The sequence below is a fragment of the Balaenoptera ricei genome, chromosome 15 (assembly GCF_028023285.1).
Source record: "Balaenoptera ricei isolate mBalRic1 chromosome 15, mBalRic1.hap2, whole genome shotgun sequence".
Taxonomy (NCBI): domain Eukaryota; kingdom Metazoa; phylum Chordata; class Mammalia; order Artiodactyla; family Balaenopteridae; genus Balaenoptera; species Balaenoptera ricei.
The window spans coordinates 61,651,542-61,678,426 of record NC_082653.1 but is presented as its reverse complement, the minus strand read 5'-3'; the positions used below and the strand labels follow the sequence as shown (position 1 = coordinate 61,678,426).

Here is a 26,885-nt window from a genome sequence, read left to right as displayed (position 1 = left end):
GGGCTCTCACCACTGTTACTTCTTATGGACCAAGCTGCAACTTCACTGCCGAAATTATAGCTGCAGACCTCCAATTTACAAAATTCACTGGGTGCAGTTTACTCAGAAGAGAAGGACCATGATGAATAAATCCTGTAGATTCAGAGTCCAAGAAAGGTCCTTCATCAGGACTGGGATAAAGGTCAGATGAAGGGGGTTGAGGGAAAGGAGCAGAAAGGAGCTAAAAGGGAGACTAGAATGATAGAACTTTGGAGCTGGAGGGAACCTCACCAAACAAGCCAATCCAGTATTTCCTGAAGTATGCGCTGTGCACCACTAGTGAACGCAAGATGATTTTTAGTAGTACATGGATAGAGCACTAACTACCACTGAGTCACATAGGAAATGATTCCCTTTTCACTTTTGTCAGCCCATTTGATTACTTCAAGGAGAAAGTCTCCAGTGGGTGCCGGTATATCTTTAACAACTCTTGAACGTCTGCTAATCTGTTTTTAATCAAGAAAAGGGGAGAGGGAGAGAGAAAAGAAGGAAGGGAAGAGATAGAAGGGGAGCAAACGCCAGGCTCCAGGTTCAAACCCTTCTACGGGTAATAGTCTGTAGCTAGAACGTAACAATCGCTGCACTGTTGCCTTTGTCCTTATTTTACACTTACTTTCTATTCAGGGTGACTGATATTGGTTTTGTGTTTGTGATACTGACAGATAGTTCTCCTTTCAAAAGTTAAATGTATTAAAAATGCATCAATTTAGGTACAAATATTGTGATAGGGATACACAAAGATGCCAAAAGTGTGTGGCAGGTACACAGATAACTAACTTCAAGGAAACACTGACCAAGCCCACTAGTGTTTACTCCACAGTGGAGAGCACTGGGGTTTCAGCCAAGAGGCTGAGAAAGCAGGCACTAAATCACCCAGCCCTGCCTCATCCAGCACAGAGCCTCGTTATTCACTGGGATCTGACAGAGGGTCTTCTGGGCACGATTTCTTTTCTTTTCTTTTCTTTTTTTTAATGGGAAGAGGTTTTGCTATTTCAAAAAGCTTGAAAAGCTTGATCTCGCCCCAATTCCCCATGTTTCAAGTGGAAGACTAAAGCCCAGAGAGATAAAATGCACTGTCTATGTCCCCAGATCAGCTGGGAGTAAAAAAGAGAATAAACAGCTGGTTTCCCCGATCCCATGATGTCAGAGAGATGGGGAAGCAGAACGCTGATGTCCAGCATTCCAGGAAGGGTCTTGTTCAGACCACATTCAGTTTCTGACATCAGAAGAGCTGGGGGGTCTCTCCAAGGTTCCTGTTAATTAGCTAAGCCATTTAAGGGACTGGTTGAAAACTTCTCACCTTAAAAGAAAATCTCTTCTCCGTCAACCTCTCTCTTTGGGCTTCCACTAAACAAATCAAACTGTTAGGAAAACTGTTTTTATTGGGACATCCATTAGCTATGAGAACCCATCTGAACAACAACCCCAGGGTATCGTGGATGGGAAATGAACGCATTGCAGTATCTGGGGAAGTGGTTTGGAGGGATCGTTTGTCTATCTATCTATCCTGGGAATGATGGGACCAGGAATGCTTGGGTCCCACGCTAGGTTTGGGGAGCTAGAAAATGGTGGGACTCGGGGAGTTCTGACAGTGTGTGGGGGAGGGAGGTCTTGGTCTTTGCAAGTTGCAGCATTCCCCCTCAGAGTGTGGGATCGGGTGGGCTCACCAACAAACAGAGGATGGAAACACCTTCTACTACTGCAGAAAGACAGGAGGGAGGAAGGCTAAAAGAACACAGGTTGCACTTGGGAAACAAGACTGTCATTCAACAGTGACACGTTGAAGGCACCACCCACGCTTATGACATTTTCAGTCCAAAGCAGTTGAAATTCGGCAGCGGCGGCAGCAACAGGCTGAAGGGGAAGGGAGTCGGGGATAGACAGTTAATAGAGGACTGGTTTCTGTCTCTGTTTCTTGTCTCGGAGGCGGGGGTACAAGGCCAGAAATCAGAGGCTCTGCGTCCCCTTCTCACCTCTTGTCGACATTTCAACTGTGAATTTTGTTTGTTCTTGACGACGTTGTTGATTTCCTAAGTCTTGAAGATGTTGGACAAAAGTTACTTTGCTGTTCTTGTCTGTTTTGTAGTGGGATTCTATTTTATTTTCCTTTTTTAAAAAATAGTTATTTAAGACTCTCTGGACCCTCTCCCTGCCATAAAAGCCTACCCCTCCCATTTCCACAGTCTTTATGGGAGTTGTCTAAAAAAGTTCTTTCTTTCCCATCACTGTCGGTGGGTTCAGGGTCTATTTATTTTTTGTGAGTTTAAGTGTGTGTTGTTTTTGCTTCCAACCTTGATGATATGAGAAGTACTATAAATAGCATGGGGGGGGGGGGTCCAGTTACTGTCTCACGCTCAACACAATTTTATGTCCACATCACTACTTCCTGGGATTAGAAAATGCTTATCAAGTGCACCAGCGACCCCTCTTCTCTACCCCCCCTTCCATCCTTTCTGGCTCTTTCATCCAGAAACAGACAATGCATGGTCAATGGTATATGTGCTCAAATGGACAATTTCTCTAAATTGTGCTACTTCTTTTTTTTCATCATGGATTTCAGTTTCAAGTTAGGAGGAAAAGAAAAATCAGCCCCATGGTTTAGGCATGTGAGTTGGCCACCTCGACCCTTAAGTCGAAAGAGGGTGCCTCAGTTTCCCCTTGGCTGTATTGCTGACCGTCCACGTTCCGGTCTTGCTCAGCTGCCCGCCGACACATGTTAGGCATGACGCAGGAAAAGCGTGATTCCATGTCACCAGTAGGTTTGTCGTCGGTCGGTGTGGAGGGTGAACGTGTGGGTGGGTGTGCAGGTGGGGGACAGGGAGGGTGTGTGCTGGGGTATTTTTTGCCTCTCTCAGTTGAGTGTGGTTTCCAGGATGTCCCCTGTAGCGACAGCTCAGACAGTCACTTCCGTTTTGCTGTTGGTGATGAAGTATGGCTGCGGGGGTGGGTAGTGCTGGGTGCGAGTTCCCAAGGGGTCGCTGGAGCCCGACTCGGCCGTGCCCAGCTTGCCCTTGTTCCCGTAAGCTTGCTGCCGCCGAAGAGACTGGTCCTTGGGGTCCCAGCTCTTAAAGTTGGCGGTGGAGTTGTAGGCCAGGGGGTGGGAGGGCGTCTTGTTGGTGCGGGACTTCTGTCCGTTCTGCTTGGCGGGGCCGTGCTCAGGACTGAAGGCCCGCGGCTCATCCTCCACTCTTACAGGATGCAGAGGCAAGTTCCCCTTGGCGGCCAGCTCGGCCAGGTGCCGTCGTTTGGAGTAGAAGTCATCATTTACCTTGTCGGCTGTACGATGGGACAGGTAGGTGGACGAAGGGGGGAGGAGAGAGCAGAGAGAGGGAGAGAGAGGAGAGAGAGAAAGACAGTTAGGGATTGGCAGGTCAACCCAAGAACAGCATCTCAGTGGGCCAACAGTCCAAACGAGACACACACTAGAAACTCCACCCGGAGCAGACAGAAGGAAGGAGGACAGGGTCATGTGTTTTCCACCAACAAGAGGAGGACCAAGAAGGCGAGGGCATCCCCAAGGGAATCTCTAGCTCCCCCCAAATCCTTCTTCCCTCACAATCACACCTAGCACTCTGCCACTCTTGCCTTTCTTATAAAATGCAAGTGTTGTTCTTTCTTCATTATGAAAATGATGCTTCTCATTAGAGAAAATATCAAACACATTGAGAAATATTCGTATCTATCAGCTACCGCCCAAGACAGTCGATATCAATACTTGGGTGTATTTTCTCCTGGTTTTCTCAATAAAGAGTTTCATTTGGAATTTGTGTTAGTGCTTTTGTTTTTGCTTTTAGCAGTTAAGCAGACCTGTGTTCAAATCCCACTTCTGCCACCTACTAGCAGTGTAACTTTGGTAAATAACTTGTATTACCATCAGCTTCTGCATCAGGAAAGTGGTTACAATAAAAAAGGATATTTCATAGGGTTCTTTAGAGGGTTAAGTGATGACATACATAATGTGCTTAGATATTAGCCACCACCATTATCATCATCATTATAAATAACTGTAATTTCTCATGTAACATTCTAGCAAGCATTTCTTCATGTTGTTATAAATCACTAACAAACAGCATTCTGTTTCAGTGAGCAGATAATATTTCAGTGAGCAGAACTATGAAAATTAATCATTCATCCTATGGATGAGCATTCAAGCTGTGCCAATATTTTCCTAATATAAATCAATCTGAAATGAGAATTTTCTAGACTAAAGCTCTCTTAGTATTTAGAATTTTGAATGTAAAATAATTCTTAAAATATTTTTTAATCTATATCAGAGGGTGGAAAACTATAGCCCATGGATCGATCTAGCTGCCACCCATTTTCGTAAATAAAGTTTTACCGGAAGGCTGCCATGCCCATTCCTTTACCTACTGTCTGCAGAGCAACAGCAGATTTGAGTACTTGTGACAGAGACTGCATGGCCCACATAGCCTGAAATATTTACTATCCAGCCCTGAAATAAATTATCTGAAGTGGAATTACTTGGCCAAAGGCTGTAAACATTATTAAGGCCCTTTAAACATATTGCCAACTATGCTACAAAAGAATTATACCAATTTCCGCTTCATTCACCACACTCTAAAGCACTGAATGATTCCTTTCTTTCTCTCTTTCTTGTTTTCTTTTCTCTCTCTCTCTCTTCCGCCCTTCCTTCCTTCCTTTCTTTCTTTCCTGCCTTCTTTCTCAATTTATTTGATAACTTTCTGAGACTTTATTTTATTTTCTCTCACAATTCTTTTATTAGAAGATCCCCTATACTTTTTTAATTAATGTCTTAGCAATAAACTCTTGAACATATGTCTCTCAGGAGTCCAGGAATATGTGCTGCTCTTTAATCCACACTTCCAGCATCCCATACTGTTACGTGTGTGAATATATGTAAATTCATGGAGGTCACTGCCCTTCCACATTTCTTTTCTCATTGAATCCTTTCAACCACAAGAGGTGGGAAAGACAGGGTTTAGGACCTCTGCTTGACAGATGAGGAACCTGTCAAGCTAAGGAACATGAAATCATTTAATTGAGGTTACCCGCAGCTAGCGGCTGAGCCAAGGTAGAACCTAACTCCAGTAGACATTATTTGATGCTTTTGAAAGGCCGTAGAGGGAAAGCTCTGTTTTCAGGAATGAGTGAGCACATATGCACCCCCCCTTGCCCCTTCTGCATCTGTGGCAGACATCACTCATTGATCACAGAGCTCTTTCCTAGCTAGCATGGCCTTTGCTTAGATTCCTCAACACAGCACCCCCGGAAGCCACATGTTAACCTTCCAGGCTTAATACAGTTTAAGTTGGGTTTCTGTCCATGTTTAATGTAAACAACCCTGAGTAATGCAATCTTTCAAGAGAATGTCCCCCCTTCCTTGAATTCTAGAGCTGTCTGAAGATACAGAATATTAATGCCAGAAGGAACTATAGAATAGCTACCGACATGGGAAGAGCACACATTCCCGAAATACCATGCACTCCTTAAGGTGGCATGAGTTACATTCAAGTTGGTATTAGAATCGCATCCTTCTGTCTTCCAGAGGAAAGTTCTAGGTTTCCAATGCCATGATGTTTCAACAGAAGGATGCTCTGACATCCCTCCTTGCACTTCAAAATTCATGTATCCGGTCACCTCCAGGACAGAGCCACTGGCATCTCCCACTCAAGGTGGCCAAGACTGAACCCATCAACATCATTCACATCTGTTCTCCAGGCTCCTCCTTCTCTCACGAGTGGGAACACCAACTCTCTAGTTACTCAAGCCAGAGACACAGGAGCAGGTGCCGATGTCACCCTCCTCTTCTCCTCAGCACAACTGCTAACCCACAGGTCCTTCCCATCATACCTACCAAATGCCTCTCTAACCTATGCTATGCCTCATCCTTGCTTTGAATGCTGCTCTACTTCTGCCACCAAACTGGCTCCCCTGCCTTGAGTCTCACCTCCCCCAGGCCACTGTCCACACTACAGCCAAAGGCATATTTCCTTTTTTGTTTTGTTTTGTTTTGTTATGTTTTGTTTGGCCGCACTGTTCAGCTTGCGGGATCTTAGTTCCCCAAACAAGGATCAAACCCGTGCCCCCTGCAGTGGAAGCTCAGAGTCTTAACCACTGGCCTACCAGTGAAGTCCCCCAAAGGCATATTTCCAAAACTGACCATGTTACCATTTACCAAAACCTCTCCCAGCAATTTTTCTCAGTCATTTAGTCATACATCAAATAGGCATGGGCCAGGTGATAGACATTGTAAATATAAGGACATTGGGAGAATCAGAAACAGACAAGGTCCCTGTCCTCATGGGGTGGACATTCTATGAGGGAAGGACAGAATGTGACCAAATAATCCCACAAATTACAGAAAAGTAGAAATACAGTAAGTGCTATAAAGAACTATCCAGTCTTATGAGTATTAATAGTGAGGTCTCTGAGCTGGTCGGAGAACCAGAGGATGGAGCTGACGTGTCTCACCCCTTCATTTACATCAGATGCTCTGTTATTCATCTTTCAAGGTTAAGCTAAGATGATGCTTTCTGATTCCCTGGCTCCCTCAGCAACCTCTGCGCTATCATAGTCCTGACTGCTCTTTTCTAGTTTTCCATTTTCACATCTATTTGCTCTCACTAAACTGCTTTCAGTCTCTTACTGAAAGTCTCACCCACCCTCATTATGTCCCCGGGCACGATCCAGAACCATTTATTCCCAAATTCCTCTTTCCAGACAATGGACGAGTCTAAGGGCAGCTCAGAGCAAGGGATGCATTGGAAGGTTCCTGTTTCTGACAAACTGAGGAAATTGATTATGAAACAGGTGTCCCAACAGCTGGGATAGGTGATGTCTTCTCAAAAAAGTTCTAAAGAAAAATAGTCAGAGAGGCATTCAATTCTTGTCCTATCAGTGCAGGTATGGGAAGCAGCCCCCATTAGGAGGACTCATGGAGTCACCCGTGGAGAACCTACAATACATCCTTCTCCACACCCAACCCTGAATTTGTCTCTTGGTGAACCTGGCACTGGGAAACCCCTGGGCATAGAGAGTGTTTGGTATATGGGGCAAGGGTGGGACAGAAAAATCTATAGGCTTTGGAATCAGACAGACCTGAGTCTATGAGACCTTGGGAATGTCAAACTCCTATATCTCTATTTCTTTTGGTGTAAAATGAGGATAATATAACTACTCTGAGGTTTATTGTTAAGAATAAATTATATGAGACATATAAGCTATATAGCACAATTCTGAAAGAGAGTAACTAGTCACTACATATATTTTGTCTGTCTTCTGGCTTATGAAAGAGGCACTGGATTAAATCCAACAGACATTTACTGAGCACTCTGTGCCAGATATGCAGCTAAGCACAAAGGAAGCACTCATCCAAACTAACCAACCTTCCTTCCTTTCTTCCTTCCCTCTTTGCTTCCCTCCAGCTGCCATTTGTATTGAGTGCCTAGCTGTCCCTATGAGACGACACAAGAAAGGGCCTTGATCCGTTTGGGATGAGGTGCCGGTTAGGGAAGGCATCCTTGAGGATGCTCTCTTAGTTGGAATCTGAAAGTGAAGAGTAACAGAAACAGCATCCAGGTGAGCACACGTGGGGTGTATTGCAAAAATAGCTGTAATACTTTGCAGTTCCTTCCATCGAGAGGTGGAGTCTATTTCCCTACCCTATGAATATGGCCTGACCTTGTGATTGGCTTTAACCAGTAGACTGCAGCAGAAATTATGTCACGCACATCCCAAGCCTGGGCTTTTAGAAGTTCTACAGCTTCTGTTATCAGATCCTGGAACCCTGCCTCCATATGAAAAAGGAAGCCCAGGTTAGCCTCCTGAAGGATGAGAAACATGCAGTCCAGTTGCCCGTGTTCACCACAGCCAACAGCGGCCTGCTACCTGCCAGATACCCAGTGAGGCCATCCTAGACTGTACAGCCATTAGCCCACCTGCCAGCTCATCACAGACACTGAGTAAGCCTGGCCAAGAGCAGCCAAGCCAGCCCAAACCAGAAGAACTTCCCAGCTGATCCGGAACCACAAGCCCAATAAACAGCTGCTACGTTAAGCCACTAAGTTTTGGGGTAATTTGTTACGCAGCAGTAGATAACTGATACAGAACAACATTTGCAAAGGCCCTGAGGTGGGAAGTAGCATGGTAGCTTCAAAAACTGAAAGGATATGTATGTAATAAAGTGAAGAAAACAAGGGGTCATCAGACCATCTAATGTCCTGTATGCAGGATTATATTGTTCACATCTATTTGTTTGTCTATCCCCCCTCCACAAGACTCAGAGGTGTTTTCGACAAGTGCAGAGCAGGTACAGACTTGCTGCATGGGGCATGAAACCATCCTTCAAAGAGTTATTTTCAAGATCATTTCAACAAGGATGTGGTTGGTGGTTAGGTGGATGAACTGTTCCCATAACCAGGAAATGCAATTTTTGTGAAATCCTCTTTTTCATCCCCTCTGATTTAGTTACCGAGGATGGGAAAGAAATACTTACCTGGCCACTATCGGCACTGTGCATTGTGGTCCCTGTCTTAGTATATTAAAAAGCAGCTTGTGAAGGAAATCACAGATTCATTGAGCAGCCTTGTAAGCCCCATTAATAAATGCATTAACCTAATCAACCCAGGTACCTCGTGGGCAGGTGGTGAACAAGCCGACCAGGTGACAGATGTGTGAGGCTTTCAACAACACTGGTCCTCTCCGTTTTGATTTTTCTTCATTTAAAAAGAGGAAGAAAGAATGAAAAAGGTGCTTTCCTTCCAATAAGCCTAATTGTCTTGAAGGAACCAAGGCTTCAAAATTAAACTGTACCTTCCTCCATCTGTCTCTCTCTTAATTAGCAGCAGACACTTGTACAGGTGCCGGGTGGGATGGAGCTTCGCCTCCATGGAAATGGAGAGTCAAGGTAATAACCAGTTTTCAAAACAAGCTACACATCTGAGGGTCTCGGCAGGTGGCCTCCCACCTACCTTCTTTCCTTGGGCCAAGGATATCTTAAGGAGGGGTTCCTACCACTCATTCTCCCTTGGTGATCATCTTGGGTCTCAGGTGATGGATTTCACCTGGTAAGCAAGGTCCCACCCTAAGCTTTCAACAATTCCCAATTTGTCCCTACCTTTGGTCCAAGAATATATTGAAATGGAGCGATTAATCTTCCCATCACACTTAAGAATCAAATCCAAATGATTTGCTGTGACCCCGAAGGTCGGCATGGCCTGGCCTCTGGCTGTTGCTTGCCCTCCCTCATCTCTCCCACGCTTATTATGACCCATCACATAGTGTACTAGTTTCCTAGGGCTGCCATAGCAAATTACCGCAAACTGGGCAACTTAAAACAACAGAAATTTATTCTTTCCCAGTTCTGGAGGCCAGAAGTCTGAAATCAAGGTGTCGGTAGGTCTGTGCTCCTTCTGCAGGCTCTAGTGAAGTATCCTTCCTTGCCTCTTCCAGCTTCTGGTGGTTGCAGTAATCCTGGCATTCCTTGCCTGTAGCTGCATCTCCAATCTCTGCCTCTGAATTCACATGACCCTCCTCTCTGTGTGTGTCTATGTGTCCAAACTTCCCTCTTCTTATACGGACACCAGTCATTGGATTAGGACCCACATTAATCCAGGATGACCTCATTTTAACTTAGTTACATCTGCAAAGACCCTATGTCCAAGTGTGAGCACATTCTGAGGTTCTGAGTAGATTTGGGTAGGGGTGGGGGGAGGACGCTATTCAATCCAGCATACACACACAGGATTCCTTTCTATTCCTGAACGCACCAAGCTTTTCACCATCTCAGAGCCACTGGACCTTGTCCCTGTTGTTCTCACTGCCAAAACACCCTTCTTTTTGGATCCTTCTTGTCATTTGGTTCTCTGATCAAAGGTCACTCAGAAAATTCCTCCTGATGACCCAGTGAAAACACTCCCGTTGCTCTTATCACCTTTCCCTATTTTAATACGTTCTTAGCCTGCATATAGGAAATTATCTTTCTTAGTTACTTGTGTACTGTCTATCTCCTTTGACTAGAATATAAGCTCCAATTAGGTTAGACATCGTATCTGCTCTGCTCATCACTGTATCCCCAACATCTAGCCCAGTACCTGGCACATAGTAGGATACAACAGTGAACATTTGATAAGGGAAGAAAAGCACCAGAGACAGTTTGATTCCAATGACATTCTCTCAAATATTAGAAATGGGCAGGATGCTTCATCTTCTGATCTGTGATGGTTAATTTCATATGTCAACTTGACTGGCCCGTAGGGTGTCCAGATTAAACATTATTTCTGGGTCTGGATGAGATTAGCATTTGAATCAGTGGACTCAGTAAAGTACACCATCCTCTCCAATGTAGAGGGGCACCAACCTAATTTGTTAAGGGACTGAATACCACAAAAAGCAGAGGAAGAGAGGATCCATGCCCTTCCTGCCTGGCCTGCCTGAGCTGGGACATTAGTCTCCTCCTGCCCTTGACCTGGGATTTACAACATTGGCTCCTTTGGTTTCTAGCTCCTGGGTTTCTAGCTTGCAGACAGTAGATTATGGGACTTCTCAGCCTCCATAATTGTGTGATTCAATTGCTTGCAATAATTCTCCATATATACGTATATTCCATATATACATATTTGTACGTATATATCCTATATAATATATCCTACATATATAATATGATATATAAAATATATACATTAAATATATCCTACGTAACTATCACACAGATGTAATCAAGGTAAAATGAGGTCATACCGGATTAATGTGGATCCTAATCCAATGACTGGTGTCCTTATAAGAATAAAGAGGGGCTTCCTTAGTGGCGCAGTGGTTGCGAATCTGCCTGCCAATGCAGGGACACGGGTTCGAGCCCTGGTCTGGGAAGATCCCACATGCCGCGGAGCAACTGGGCCCGTGAGCCACAACTACTGAGCCTGCGCGTCTGGAGCCTGTGCTCCGCAACAAGAGAGGCCGCGATAAGTGAGAGGCTCGCGCACCGCGATGAGGAGTGGCCCCCGCTTGCCGCAACTAGAGAAAGCCCTCGCACCGAAACGAAGACCCAAGAGAGCCAAAAATAAAAATAATTAATTTAAAAAAAAAAAGAATAAAGAAATTTGGACACATAGACACACACACAGAGGAAGGCCATGTGAAATCAGAGGCAGAGGCTGGAGTGATACAGCTACATAAGGCAAAGTATGCCAAGGATTGCCACACCCACACACAAATATCCAGCGGGTTCTGTTTCTCTAACTAATACATCGTCCACACTGTGGAAGGCCACGCGACCTGTGCTTTGCAGGGATAGAAGGACTGGAGCTTCCGGGGCAGGAGAAGCAGGCTGCTGCCCAGCTCCAAACCCCTGGCTGAAAACTTGCAGAGGCATATGGATGTTCTCTAGCAGCCGCAGCGCAGGGGACGTAGAACGGAGTCAGGCGCAGGGGGCGGGGACTGGTTACAGAGATCCAGCAGCAGGCTGTGCTGACACGCCCCCTTCCCAGCTCACCCAGCGTAACCTGAGTAAGAGCTCACCTTTACTAAGTGCATGCTCTGCTCCAGGCACCCGGCTAAGGAATGGACATTTGTTACCTCCTTTAATCCTCTCAATATCCTAATGAGGTAGGTGCTATTATTGGTCTCATTCTATAAATGGGGAAACTGAAGCAAGAGAGCTTTGGCAACTTGTCCAAGTGACAGTGCTGGGATCTGAACCCTTGACACCTGGCTGAATTCCAAGTATCCTGAAATTTACAAATCTGTGACAACACTCATCATCTATTTAACCATCTGCCTGCCTTACAGAAGAAACTCTTGTTTCCTTAACAAGTTTCTATCTGCAGGAAAACGTTCCCCCAAAACTAAAGAAGGTGGAGGACAGAGTGAGAATTATAAGGAGAAAACACTTTTCTTGATTTCTCCTCTCAAAACATCAGGGATTGAGATATACATGTAAATATTATTCACAAGAGGAGACATCAAAATGTCACAACTGGAAATTTCATGAAGTCTCAAATTCCCCCTGGAGGCAATATATGTTTACCTTTTTCTTCCTTAAAGTGGGGCAAGAGAAGGGAGCTGGGGTGTCATGAGAGACTCTCGCTGCCAGGCTCTCAGCACTCAGTTGGCTACTGCATTACAAGAGTACGGGTCTTGCATCCTCTGAGATGCACTGGCATTGGCGGGAGTGCTGGCCAGTCACCAACAAAAAGTGGCTTCCTGTTAAAGAACTGGGTTGGATAAGGTGCTATATGCTTCTCTTAGAACTGGGAGGAGCCTGAATCTCTGTCACCACTCCAGCCAGGCACCATCCAGGTGCTTTACAGGTATCATCGCATTTAGTTGGCTCCCCACACCACCCCACCCCAAGACAATGAGGTAGGTGTGGTTGCCTGGTCTCTTCACGCTACGTCACACCGATTCCCTCTATGACAATGTAGGGGGACCCCATTTGGAGATATTCACCAGTATTCTCTTCCCTGTGCTTCCACTCTCCCCTCCCCACCACTCAGAGAGCAGCGATCGCTTTTGATGATGACAAAGTATTCCAAGCGTTGCTCCTGAATCCTACACTGAGCTCTTGACAGCCATAGTAGAGCCTTGGAAGGCAAGACGTCAGCAATAAGATCTGAGCACGCTGAGAGAGGAAGAAGGATCAGTGAAGTTGAGCGCGTGGAGGATTCAGTGCAGCTTGTTTATACAGCAGATAGCACAGTTTGGAAGAATTCTGTGACTGTAAAATCTTCTTTAGAATATGCTAGAAAGAGCATGAACTTGAAGGGCAGACGGACCTGAGTTCAAATCCCAACTCTTCCACTGATAAGCTGGAGACCTTAAGCAAGTTACCTAAGTTCTCTAAGCTTCACCAATAAAATGGAAAATAAAATAACAATGCCTATGTGGTAGGGGGTTATGGTATTCAAAAGAATCATGTAAACTATCTTGTATAATGTAAAGTACCAATGTCCTTGCTTCATGGTAGGTATTCATTAGATAGTAGTTGCTACTGCTGTCATTGTCAGAAAATAAAGTGAGGATAAGAAGATCTACTTTGCAAAGTGCAGCAGAGAAGTAAACAAGTGACAAAGCGTGAAAGCACAAACCATTATGCCTGGCACACAGTAGGCTCCTTAAACGTATACCCCATCTGACATGATATTATAAAAGACTGCTACTTGTCATCCAGATCTCTCCCACCTTTTTTCTTGGGCACATGGCCACCTAATCCTGAGCTAGATTTCCCTAGCCTTCTTGGAAGCTAAATTTGGCCACGTGGCTAATCTCTCACCAATGGACTGTTAGCAAAAGTGATGCATCCAATTTCCACTTCAACTTACTCACTTAAAATAAAATTCGTTGCCCTGGGTGTCCTCTCTCCCCCTTCCCATAGGCCATGACAGCAACTAACTATCACAATGCAGATGAGGACAATACAGTAGGTGGCCGCAGAGCAATAATGTTGGAGGAACCTGGGTCCCTGAGTGACAGCTTGGAGTAAAGCTGCCCCACCAACCTGGATCATCCCCTCTGGGGCTATTACACGAGAGAGAAATATACTTCTTTCTCTTAAGCCACTATATTTGTGAGGCCTTTTGGTTCACTAGGACAGTACTGAACTTTTATTTACATAGGAGTGTTTTCTGGGTCTCTACTTTTTTTCTCTCCATCATGAGCTGAATGAAACAGTAAAAGGGGAAACAGTTCATGTTAAAAAAAAAAATACCCAGGTATTTCTCCCTTCTTTTGAAATACATGTTATAAAGCTGCAGAGGCTCCTGCGGTTGTCTCAGCAGGCAGAAAGAAGAAAGGCAGGAAAAAAGGCTAGCTTCCCAGGCAGGAGAGAGCCAGGGAGGAGATGGGAAGATTTGTCTTTATGGCAAATTAGCCCCCATTTCACCTGGTTCTGGGCCTCGCTGTAGAGACACAAGGAGGGAAAAATCACATTTGAACCAGGTTCTAATTAAAGCCAGGACTCCTGGCTGTTTCTACAGGGCCGCACATCTTTCCGGAAGGCTTATCTCTCTAAGAGAGAAAATTGGAAAGGGGAGAATGGGATCCTGGCCCTTTTTTATCTTAGCCCTGAGGGTCCCAAGAGGAGGCACTGCTGCCTTTGCTGATGAGGATTCTGAAACAGTGCCTGGCTTGGGCTTTGCACCAAAGCTATCCAGCTGCACCATCAGCCCCTTTGTTGTGCCTGCAGGGAGCCCTCTGTGAACGTCTCACTGCCCGCGGACCTAGGAAACCTTAAGCCCTCTGTCTCTTGCCTTAGGCAGTCCTGTTGGGCAGTGACCACTTTCTGAAAGGCTACCGAACAAAGGTGGCTGGACCCATGCTCCATCCAAGGCTGACCACAGAGCCCCCTGCGTCGAAGGGCCCTGGTTGGAAACTGTGCACTCGTTCACTGCCCTTCATCCTGCACTGCTGTTCCGTAGATGGAGATCTTTCTTCTCAGAAATTCATTGCATGGTTTGTCTTATGATCAACCTCTGAACTGGTAACATTTTATATAACTGGTGGTTTTTTAAAGGGAGGAAATAAAAGTTAACTCTCCTTAATCCTACATACTTCCTTCCAATGTGCAAAGGACCATCTCAAAGTAGATAACGATAAGATCTGGGACCCTGTGTTGGATGAATGCATGAAGGACCTCCATTTTTTCCTCCTTCCTTGTATCCACACTCTTTTTATGTGACTTTGAAACTCACCCCCCCAAAAAAGAGGATTTTGTTTCCCCACCACTGGATTCTGAGTTCATCAGGTGATTAATGAAGGTTAGCAGACATGACACACACAGAAGTTTGAAAAGTGCTTGCTGGTGTTTGATTGCTCTCTTGCACCTCTGCCCCCATCATGAGAACATGTCTGGGCTACCCTCTCTAAGGATAAAAGACACCTGGAGCAGAGCCAAGTCACCCAGTCTTTCCAGCTGAAACCAGCCTACAGCAGCCAGCATCCATCCAACCCCGAGTCACATGGGTGAACTCAACTCAGGCTAGAAGAACCTCCTGCATCAGCGTAAATCACTGGCACATAGACCCCTGAGCTCAATAAATGCTGACCTAAATAATTTTAAGCCATGAGATTTGAGGTTGTTTCTTATGCAGCATTGTTGTAACAATGGATAACTGATACAAATGCCAATGATTCACTCACCCTACTCCCAGGAAGAGCCCCAATTTCCAGGTGGGGATCCATGTCTCCCCTACTCTTAATCCACATGGTTTGGATGACATACCCCTCCACTCCTTCACCCCCTAACCATTCCCCGATGACTACAAACAACCCATTTCATTGCCCTCACCATAACAAGTTGTTCAGAGGTAGGTGGCCACATGACAAGGCAAGCCAATCATAGCAAAGCCTGGGATCTTTACTTACGGAGATAGAGGGGCCAATGAGATCAATGATCCCAGCCTTCCATTTATAGGAGAGGCAACTGGAGCTGTGGGCACAAGGACACCCAACAGAACAGAAGCAGCACTGAATCTAAACACAGGCCACCCCCCACTTCCACCTGGTTGATTTTTCTATTTCCCAGGGCCTCTTTAGAAAAGACAACAGGATTCCCTTCAAATGCGGTGCCCAGCTTCAATTAATAATTTATTAATAAAATGTATGTTGAGTGTCTACTATGTGATGGCGGCACCATGCAAGGTTTGGGGGACATTTAGCATGAATGATATCTAGCCAGCTTAGCCTCAGAGGGACACACGTTTTTAAAAAAATTTTACTGGAGTATAGTTGATTTACAATGTTGTATTTGTTTCTGCTGTACAGCAAATTGAGTCAGTTATGCATATACATATATCCACTCTTTTTAAGATTCTATTCCCATATAGGTCATTACAGAGTACTGAATAGAGTTCCCTGTGCTATACAGTAGGTTCTTATTAGTTATCTATTTTATATATAGTAGTATTGCTATCTTGCTGCAACGGCATTTTCTGCAGAGAACTCTCTCCACAGGCTCACTTCATGCCCTATGGGTTCCCAAGGAAGCTCATCAAAATGTCAGTGCTTGCTGTACGCTTTTCCAAAGAGGCTGAACTCAGAAGCTGGTAGGATTTGATTTTTATTTTAAAAAAATCACTTCCTTATCCTCCACCTGCTCTGTACCCTGCTGCTCACCCACAAACCAATAACCCAAGTCAGAAAGTTGCAAAAGCCTGACTTTTAAGAAGTAATGTTTTAAGGCTACTTTTAAGTGAGTCCTTCCCCAGGTTGTGTACCCTCCAACAGAACTGTAACCCAAATCACATATTTTCTGTGCTTCTGTAGCATCTCTTGGATGAATATTTATCACCGAGCTACATTAATTTTCTCAGAAAAAAGAAAGAACTAGGATTTCTTGAGTGCCTACCATGTACTAGACACTGTTTTTAGCCATTTCACCTACCTGATCTAATTTAAACCCTCTTAAAGGGAGGTGATGAGGCAATATCATTTTTTTCCATGTGACAGATGAGAATTAAGGCCCAGAGATACTGAGTAATTTGGCTGCCAACTGACCCTGCCACAGCTGATAAGTGGCAGAGCAGGATACCAAATCCAAGACAGTCCACCTCCAATGCTCTTACCTTCCAGCTATAGCCCCCAGATCAAACCCCAACTAAGAAAAGCTTTATTTCAGAAAACAGCAAAAATACTCATGTATTTTTGGAATACATGAGGAATGCTGGCATGTGAAAACTGGTGCTCTGGGGTAAGCTGTGTTTTTATCTAGGATTCGGTCTTAGGAAAATGTAGGTCCAGAATTGAATGCACATAAAATGACCCAGGAGGTGCATTTTTAAAGTGAAAAAATGAAAAATGGAAAGTGAAAAATCCAGAGGTTCCAGGCCCATAGGAATGGGTAGGCCCAGGATGGACATTGGTAAAAAGCATCTCCCGTGATTCTGGGTCAAGTCCTTAAGCCATTCTTTTTTTTTTAAAGACTGATTTTTTTTTATTGAAGTACAGCTGATTTACAATGATCAGGCGAACAGCAAAGTGATTCAGATAGATAGATATTCTTCTTCAGATTCTTTTCTGTTATACATTATTACAAGATATTGAATACAGTTCCCTGTGCTACACAATAGGTCCTTGTTGTTTACCTATTTTATATATAGTAGTGTATATCTGTTAATCCCAAATTCCTAATATATCTGTCCCCTCACCTTTCCCTTTTGGTAACCATAAGTTTGTTTTCTATGTCTGTGAGTCTATTTCTGTTTTGTAAATCATTTTTTTTAATGTTCCACATATAAGTGATATCATATGGTATTTGTCTTTCTCTGTCTGACTCACTTCACTTAGTATGACAATCTCTAGATAGATCCATGTTGCTGCAAATGGCATTATTTCATTCTTTTTAATGGCTGAGTAGTATTCCATTGTGTGTGTGTGTGTGTGTGTGTACCACATGTTCTTTATCCATTCATCTGTCGATGGACATTTAGGTTGTTTCAATGTTTTGGCTATTGTAAATAGTGCTGCTGTGAACATTGGGGTCTTAAGCCATTCTTTGAGTTCTGGGTCCTGGTCCTGGGTGTGATGCCTGTGTGAGTGTGGGCAACCTCATTTATCTCAAGAGAACTCAGTTCCTTCATCTGTAGAAGCATAAAGGGTGAAAAAGTATATTTTCTTCATTGCTTCATTGAAGGATATTATTTGCATTGTCTCATGAAATTACTCTCCCAAACCTGATAGAATGTGAATACTATCATCTCCTCCATTTTGGAAATGGTAGAAATGAAAGACCAGAGCATGTGACGGGCTTGGGCAAGACCACACAACCTGATTCTAGTCAGAGCTAGAGTGATGAAATCACAGCACTATGCTAGAAGTTTCCCCCAAGTTCCAGGCTCCAATGGTGTGCTAGACTAAGGACAGATCAGGTTCAAAGATTCGTTTTGCAAAATAAATGTATTTCCATGATACGTGTTGATATTGGTCAGGGGAGTCCACTGGGATTGAGGTGGTGGTGTCTTCTTCCATCCTGGGTATTAAACAATTATTCCAGGAGTCCACAGGGCTGGGCACGTGGACCTACAGCAGTGACCACTAGGGGGAGACTTTCCTGGAAAACCTCAGGTAGTGAAAAATGAATAGTGCAAACTGCTAAGATTTGTTTGCCATTTCCTGGCAGATAGGATTCCCCTCCCAAGTGAGTTATAGCCAATGCAGGTGGAAGCGGGGAACTTGTATCTTCAGGGACCTAGCCCTTTCTCCTTTGAAGCTACTGCTTCTTATCCAACCTCCCCAAGGGACACCCATCCCTCTGCCCATGCCCTGTGTTCCCAAAGTGGGCTCCTAGCAACATTCCAGTACCTGGATCTCAAGCTGTGAACTGGTTTTCCATAGAGAAAAGAGATCAGATGTCAAAAGTGTTTGGGAAATGATGGGCTATACAGAGTTTGACAGTTTTTTCACCATGAGATTTTTCAGAGCTTTAATTTGCTCACCTGATAATAATAGCAATAATTATACCAGTTACAGCCTCATGTGTTTATCACTTTTGACATGCTAGGCACTGTGACATGTGTTGTACATGTTATCTCACATCGTCCTCACAACAACCTTAGGAGGGAGGTGATAGTGAAGTCTCCATCTTGTTGATCAGAAAAGAGGGGCTCAGAGAGGTTGAATGACTTGGAGAAAGTAACAAGAGTACCAATGATGGGACCACGATCAGAACCCAGGTGTGTCTGAGGCTAAGTCCATCACACCCTGCTGATACTTCTCTTTCAAGAAGGTGGCAGGGTGTACAACCCCCCTGACCTTGTCATCATGCCTCATGTAGATTCAGGGTCTGGAGGTTGAGTAGAAAACAATAGGGAAAATCAGTGACCCCAGAGGAACTTGGGCCTCCCCTCTCTGGGACCCCTTTTCTCCTCCCCAGACAAAGCAGGATAAATAAAGATGCATTTAGGAGGAGAGGTGAAATTAGCCTGGTTTGAGTAGAAAAATAGCCTCTAAGCTCTTGCTTTTGACCTGTCCTGAAATATTTTCTGAATGCATCAGACAACAACAGGCTGATATAAAGACAGGGATGCTGACTGCCTCTAAATGTTGTCATGGGAATCGTAATGGCTTTGTTTTTCACAAGGGAAGGGAAAAAAAGTTTATGCCTCAAATTAGTAGGTCTGTCATGTTCCAAATTGTTTGCATTTCTAAAAATGGATGTTGACATGTGAATAGTTATTATCTAATGCAGACCCAAAAAATCTGCCTCTCTCAAGGCAACAACTCGGTAATCAAGGGGTTCTCATTAGACACGAGGGTCTAAAGCTCTCACTCCCAATTCTGGAATATGGGGTGACACTCTTCATTCCCTCCCCCACCCCGCCCCAGAGCTCAGGTTGCTTCGGAGCCTCTGGGACTCTGGTCAAACTTCCCTCTTCAGAACCCTCAACCCACAGAAAGATGCTTGGAGACCCAATCAAACAGTCTTAGTTTCCCAGCAAGATTTCTCTACTGCAGCGGTTTTTAAAGTATTGTCCCCAGACCAGCATCATCAGCATCACCTTGGAACCTGTTAGCAGTTCAGCTCCTCTGGCCACACCTAGTGAATCAGAAGCTCTGGGGTGGGGCCCAGGAATTAGGGTTTAACCTTCCTCCAGGGGATGCTGATATGCACTCAAGTGGCCCAAACCTGAGAACCACGGGGCGGCCCACGGCTCCCTCCTCTCCACTCCCACGCACGCACTCACTACCTTCTGCAGTCTCCTCATTACCCCTCTGCTCTATTTTCTTCTCTTCATCCTCTATCCACCACAGTTCGGGGCACTGCCCACCTGGATAACTGCAAGAGCCTTCCAGAAGGTGACCTCAACTCCAGCCCACCCTCCCCCAATCCAGTCTCCACTTAGAAACCAGAACTGTCTTTTGAGAAGGCAAAAGGGCCCTACCAGTATCTGACCTACAGCCCTGCAATATCTTCTAACTTCTCCCAGTTCAATGTCACTAAAGGGTTTGACCTTCACCTGCTTGGGTCAGCTACATCCTCCCAACTACCAAATCCAACAAAGCATAAGGAGTGAAGAAAGAAGAGAACTGAGCTTCCAGTCTGTTCTGGAAAATAGCCATTCCCATCACACCCCAGTGGGAAATAACTTAAGCATTAGAGTCAGGCAGACATGGGTTCAAATTCAGCTTCATCACTTAGCAGCTATATGACTTTAGACAAGCAAGAGCTAGCCTCGCTCAGAGGCCCATGTCCTCATCTCTGAAGGGGAAGGACAACACGTACATGGCTGGGTCATCGGAGAGTTCAAGGACAAAATGACATAAAGGGCTCAGCCCTCTGTCTGGCACATAATAGGGGGTTAATAAATTATAGCCACCACCTAGCCCAGTCACCCAGCTAGTTAATGCACAGACTCAAGGGGACCAACTTTTGATGCTCACCATGGTAGCCAGGAAAGTTGAAAATAGCATCTGTTCCCCAAAAGGCTAATCATTCCCAAGACCCAGGGCCAACAACCTGACTCTGTTTATCTCTCCCTCACAATTTGTGTTTCTCCCCCTGCGTTAATTTACCTTACATTTTGCCATTTGCCTGCACAGTTTTCTGAGAAAAAAACGTCTCCTGGATGTCTTACCTGGGATGGTTTCTGATAATGACATTTTCCTTCAGGCAATGAATATCGGGAAGTGAGGAGTAGCACACTTTTCAACAACAGCCTGGAGCACAGACATGCCACCCCAGATGCACGCGCGTGTGCACACACACACACACACAACACCTACACACTGGAACTCAGACGGACCTACAGGTCCACCCAACGCGGACACATGTGTGCACACAGACACCGGGATTCTCTGTGCCTTCACGGATTAATGCCAAATCTAACGACACCTGGACAAAAGAGCTAGAAAAAGCCATACGGTACCTTTCGGTGACTTAAGTGTCGCCACTGTCCAGTCACCCTCAGAACTTCCTAAAAAAACAATAATGGAGAGATGCTGATCTGTTCACAGGCTTCCCATGTGTGCTGTGCCCTCAAAGCCCAGATGCTCTGCAGGCACCCCAGCTGCAGCCTCCAAGGGGCGCAGGTCTCAGGGGACCGGGGAACAGGGCGAGGGACCAAATGCGCAATGACAATTGTGTGAACACTTCTCTCTGCAAGGCCCTGAAGCACGATCAAGATAATGCCCAACACAGGATCAAGAGAGGTTCCCCCGAAGAAAGCCTAGATGTTTTCAGGGAGAGAGAGAATTCCTAGGTGGCTCTAAATTTCAACACTCTAAGAAAAAAGCAGTTTTAGTTACATGAAGTCACTTTGGCTAATAACGCTCTGTTGACAAGAGATCAATTTTGATCCTCTTTTATTGCAATTCCCCTGCTAAAAAGGTGGGGGTAGCATCATTAGCTCCAAATTCAAGGTCGGGGCAGGCTCTGCTGACTGCAACTTTAAATGCTGGGTGGCAGGCTGGGTGGGGTGGAGACCCCGCTTTCACAGTGCCTAGCACACAGTCTGTGTTTGAAAAATATTGTTGAATGAATGAATGAATTCAAGGTTCTCCACGGGGTCACTCTTCCTGAGGTAAGGAAATTCCCCTCAATGCTAAAGGAATCAAACTTGTTATCTGAGAATCCCATAATGCCTGGGACTTTGATTATAAATCAGTTTCTCTAAATTGAATTCCATTTCAGATGTACTGGATGAGCCCTGGGGGAATCTCCTATTATTAGGAGAACCCCATAGTGACCCTTTTGTAAAGGATGGTGAGAATGACTATGGCTACAGCCTACCCCGGTCCTCGACAGACCTTCTCTGTAAGACCGGGTTTTACTCAAACCGAGGCAAACATGCGCACGTGCCTAAGCAGCAGCCTCTGCCCACTGGCTGGCGGCCTGACCAATCAGCGTGCGCTACTAGCTCCAGTTTCCTTTCTTAGGAATCTACCTGGAAAAACCAAGTCCTCAACATTTCTGCACAATTTCCAGAGATTTATCAGGCTGCCAGCTGGGAAGAGATGTAGGCAACAGTCTGTGATCTGAATGATTACAGAGCATAGATCCGGCCCCATTTAAACATTTCTGGTTGGCCTCCCAAGCGTGCCAAAGGATGCTCAAATTGCCACGTTCCCCCTGCGGATACGAACTCTACACCCTCATCACTAACAACAGAGGGGAAATTGGAATGACAGGTGAAGAGCGACGAACTTAAAATTAAGTGGGACCCGCCTGGGATGCCTTCATGTTTCTTCTCCCTCTGAGCCAGGATCATTGACATCTGGAAATAGTGATACGGCCCCAGATCTTCCTGTGCGGGTGGACACATGCCTGACCGAGTCACTGAGTCACTAAGCCCAAGGAAGCTGTTTGCTCCCAAGTCAAATCCATGACCGCCTTGAAGGCAGGAAACAAGCTGTGGTCACCTCTGTTCCCACTACCTAAGACAAGACAAGACAGTAACAAGTTTTGTTTCATAAATCCAAAGCTAATATGGGCGCTTAATAAGATGGCACACAAGCTACCAAATAAATAGCTAAGGCCCCATTATGGGCTTGGTGACACTAATGGACATTAGATAAATATTTTTGGGGTTAAAAATTAAATGCTTATGTAAAGAGGATGGGCCTATGGCACTGAGAGGAAGCGACCATGAGGGAACTTTCTGGGAGAGGAAAATATTTCTTATCCTTACTGGGACGTTGATGACCCTAGTGTATGTATATTTCAACAGTCACACTACTGTAAAATTATGATCTGAGTTTTATACTAACATATGAAATTATACCTCAACTATAATGCACCTTAAACATGTTATACCTCAATTATACTCAGCATCATGAGAAAACTTTTACCTTCAAACAAAGAAAACAATACCTTAGTAAGTCCTCCCCCACAAAGAGGAAAACGGCCCTCTTCAATCTTGTTTTTTTTTTTTTGGCCTGGTTATAACCTCTGGTGCCAGAAATTGCTCTGTGAGAGACAGCATCATTTCGTGGGAAGAAGATGACCTGAATCAGGCTATCCCAAATATGAGTCTTGGCTCTTTGGGCGTGATTTTGGGAAAATTACTTAACTATACCAAGCCTCAGTTTCCCCATCTTTTGACTTTGGGACTGATACCTCCTTCAGAGGTGTACTGTTTGGGTCGATGATACTAGCTCACTTTCCTCCATAACAGTGACAAAAAGAAAAACTAGCAGAGGTTAATTCACATTTGAGGGGCTTATGCATCACTTAGGGTTTTCACACATGATTCCTACAGAAAGAGTGAAAAAGAATTCCTGCCACATCTAAGTGCACTGTTGCTGTGGTTTTAAAAAGTGCTATTGGAAAATGTTAACATGGTACTGGGAAAATAGTCCCTAGACTGTCAAATAGCAACAGAGAAAATATTTTCTTATTAAATTCTTAAATTAAAAAAAAAAAGGCACAGCCTTTTATCAATAATGCTGTTACTTCCTGTCTCTTTCTCTCACCAGGCAGCATAAGTTGCACTAAAGCATCTAAAGGGCATGTGGTCAGGAACCTATAGCAGCTGAGGATTTAAACTCTCAAGACACCTAGAGGAAAAACTAGACACGGGGCCAATAGGAGCTAAATGCCAACGTACAGGCAATTTTCCATTTGCAAAGCCCATCAGGAATTACATAAAAGAGTGGTCTTTTCCCAGTTCTGGAGGCAGGAATCACCCATCTCTGAATCATCAGGTGACCCTTAGGGATATTTTCACAACTGTCTTTGCAAACATTGACCTATGAGGAACCATAAAGTGGGTCCTTGCATTGTAACCACCCATCCACAGGTGGCTCAGGCCAGAGGATTTGTGTGCTTAACTGAATTTTCAGGTTACAGTTTGGCTCAGTCTAGAACAACACACACTTCTTGACTTTTCTTGGTAGAAAATACTTAGAAAATGTTTAAACCCACATTTCTGACTTAGTAAGGAGAGTTAATTGAGTGAAACAGAATCTTTCTTTGATGGATTGTAGGAGTCATGGCTCTGGGCATATGGACCTTCACTGTCCAGGCTATTGATGGGGAGAGTGAAGAGGTTTGGGCCGCCTCTTTGCTGGCCCTAAGCACAACTCAGAAAAGTCATTTGCTGTTTGCTTGCTTGCTTGTTTGTTTTATCAGAGTCCCAAAGTGAGTTAGCTTTCAGGCACATCTTTCCCATCAAACTAGAGTGAAGGATATGGACCCAACTCTCTATTTCCTTCAAAGTGAAATCTACCAATTGCATGTTAATCAAGGTACCCGTGTATTTGGAAATTCAAGGAAAAATATGACCAACAAACAATTCTGGTCTGGAGACTTTCATATGGGGCAGTATTGATTGCGGGCTGTACCAGGATAAGCACTTTCCCTGCACTGTATCACCAGATCTTCCCAATAGACAATTAGTTGTATATTTTTATTATCTCCATTGTACACATGGGGTAACTGAGACCTGGAAGGTTGAGTAATTTCTGCAATAAACGTATGAACTAGATCTTAAACTCAGTCCTGACCAATTGCAGGGGCAGTGCTATATGCCACCATCTTGCTGATGATCTCATGCTCCTGTCATGATGTGGGTGCTGTCTGTCACGTGGTTTTATTCAGTGGTTTTACAAATATGTATTGGGAGGGCTTATTAAGATCCCTTCATGAGTGATCACAGAGGCCACAGAAGCAATAACCGATTTGTCCTGTGCCAGCAGAGATAAGATGGGCTTTACCCTTTGTGGAAGACGGCAGAGAAGAGGAGGAAAAAGCCAGGAATCATGCAGTTTTAGAGCATGTCAGACCTCTGCAGATGTCAGTGGGTCACCAAATACAGACCCCCAAGTTTATTCACCCCAAGGAGAAGAATAGCCGAGGGTGAGGTCTGGAGTGATTTTGAAAACACTGAAGTGAGCATTTATTTTGTTACTATTACATGGACTAAATGCTTAAAATAATATTTGAGTTATCGATAAAACAAGATTTTCTTTTTAATTACATAGTCCAAAGGCGATATTTGATGCTTGTGTTCTCTGGTGTTCTGCTGAGACTAATTTTCCCAAATAGCTCTACATGGTTGAAATGGCAGGTGGGGGATGGGAAAAGTTAAAGAAAGGAAAAAAGGGAAGAACTTTTGAAATGAATAAAAATACTAGCTCAAAAAAAAAAAAAAAAGATCCCTTCATGGTGCTACATGCTGGGGATACATCGATGAAAGGGACGGACTTGGTTCATGCCTCAGTGGGACCTACCATCAAGGAACACCAGATTAAATGTTTGCAGAATGGATGAAAGCGTTGAACAAATAATCATTCAACTTCATCACTCCTTCTTGTACAGAGTACAGTGAGGTGTAGCCTCTTACATTTCCCTAGTGTATGCTAATATTTTACAATAACTGGCCAATGAACTCCTTGAGAACAGAGACCGTTCTGTAGTCACATGCTATATAGGACCAGATGTTACATTCCCAAATCCCTGAATTATAGAAAGAAAGGAGCTCTCTTTAAACATGAATGAGTGTGATTTCAACAAGCACACAACAAAAATAAAATTAAATAAATAAAATAAAAATTAAATTAAATCAAATCAAATTAAATAGATGGGAAGTCTTGTTTGGGAAGAATTTATCTCAGGAACTACCAACAATTCCCACGCTTTTCTCCCCAGAGTTGGTAGTGAATAAAGGAGACATATTTAATGGTCCACGGGTATTCTAATGAGTAGAATGAGTAGAACTGGTTAATTTTCCAATTTTAAAATTAGAATGGAGCTTGGAAACTAGAGAGTTCAGGTTCTTCATTTTTCACACAAAGAAGCTGAGGTCAGGGGGTTTTGGTGACCAACCCACTTGATGTTCTGAATATTAAAGCCTCCAAGAGAACACTGATTTTTCCAGAGGTATTTTTGAACTTGGCAGTTAACCCTAAAGGCTGTCCAAGTCTCCCCTTATTTACTGAATTGAAATTTTTAGAAAATGAGTCTGGTTATCAGAGACTGCAGAGCTTTCCACAGCAAACCATTTTTTAAACAACTTCTCTACTGGGTGGTAACGATTTTGTTAATGAAACTCATTTCATCATTCACAGCACAGTTACATTATTCCTTAATAGAGAACCCTTGAAAGAATGTTTATTATGGGATTTGCATTTCATTTGGGCGGGCAGACTCTGGACTCCTGGGTAACCCATCGGGTCATGCATTCGCTCAGTCTGCCCCTCACTGGACCTCACAAGACCATTACAAGACCATCTGTGACTCAGATAAAGCTTGTGAACTCCCATAATAGTCAGAAAAGAAGGACCAAGAAGAAGAGGGGCACATCAACCATAGCCAGGACTGGGGAGGGTACCCCAAGTGAGACCCTTCAGAGTTTTTAGAAGATACAGGGGTGCTCCCTTCCAACTAAGCTATTCTTTGATTCTTGTCAAAGACAAGCTCATTCCTTCATTCAACAAACATTTCAGGAGTTCCAGCTTTGTGGAAGAAAGTGTTACTCAAGGAGTGTCAAATAAACTTTCAGACTGCAAGTTTAATTCCAAATGCACTGCAAACATTTGCTATACCAAGAAGCCCTGAGTCAATGCTGGACAGAATCAAGGAATTCTGTTGGAAGATCCATTTATGATTTACCCAAAGAGCTACTGGGTGTTGAGGGGGAAGGAAACACTGGGCCTAAGTTGAAGAAATGAGTTGTTTTGGGTAATAGGACCAGTTCTAAAAGAAAAAGACGTCTGGGTGGATTTTTTTTAATGCAAAAGAAGAATCAAGTATAACAGCAGATGCTCTTCATCACCTAAATGCAAGGCTCAGAAAGGGAGGTGGGCCACGGAATAGTGCATGAAGGCTTCTGCAGTTACACTGGCACAGATGCCCTGACTCTTTCTCTCCTAGGTAACAGCTCCCTTCCCTTCCTAGTAATATCTGAGTTTATCTGAACACGTTTAGGATGTATGTG

General features: G+C 44.3%; 1 protein-coding gene across 2 annotated transcripts in view; it reads right to left on the bottom strand.

Annotated features, from left to right (window-relative positions):
• Positions 1-2,375: 2,375 nt before the first annotated feature.
• SHISA9 (shisa family member 9) overlaps positions 2,376-26,885 on the bottom strand; it is a 294,030-nt gene continuing 269,520 nt past the window's right edge. The window contains exons 4-5 of one of the 2 annotated variants that reach the window (XM_059896901.1): positions 20,877-20,924; positions 2,376-3,315 (exon numbers count right to left, since the gene is read on the bottom strand). In XM_059896901.1, coding sequence (XP_059752884.1) covers positions 2,933-3,315; positions 20,877-20,924 — 431 coding nt within the window. In that variant the 3' untranslated portion in view covers positions 2,376-2,932. The remainder of the gene's footprint in view (positions 3,316-20,876; positions 20,925-26,885) is intronic. The other variant, XM_059896902.1, reaches the window with a different exon arrangement.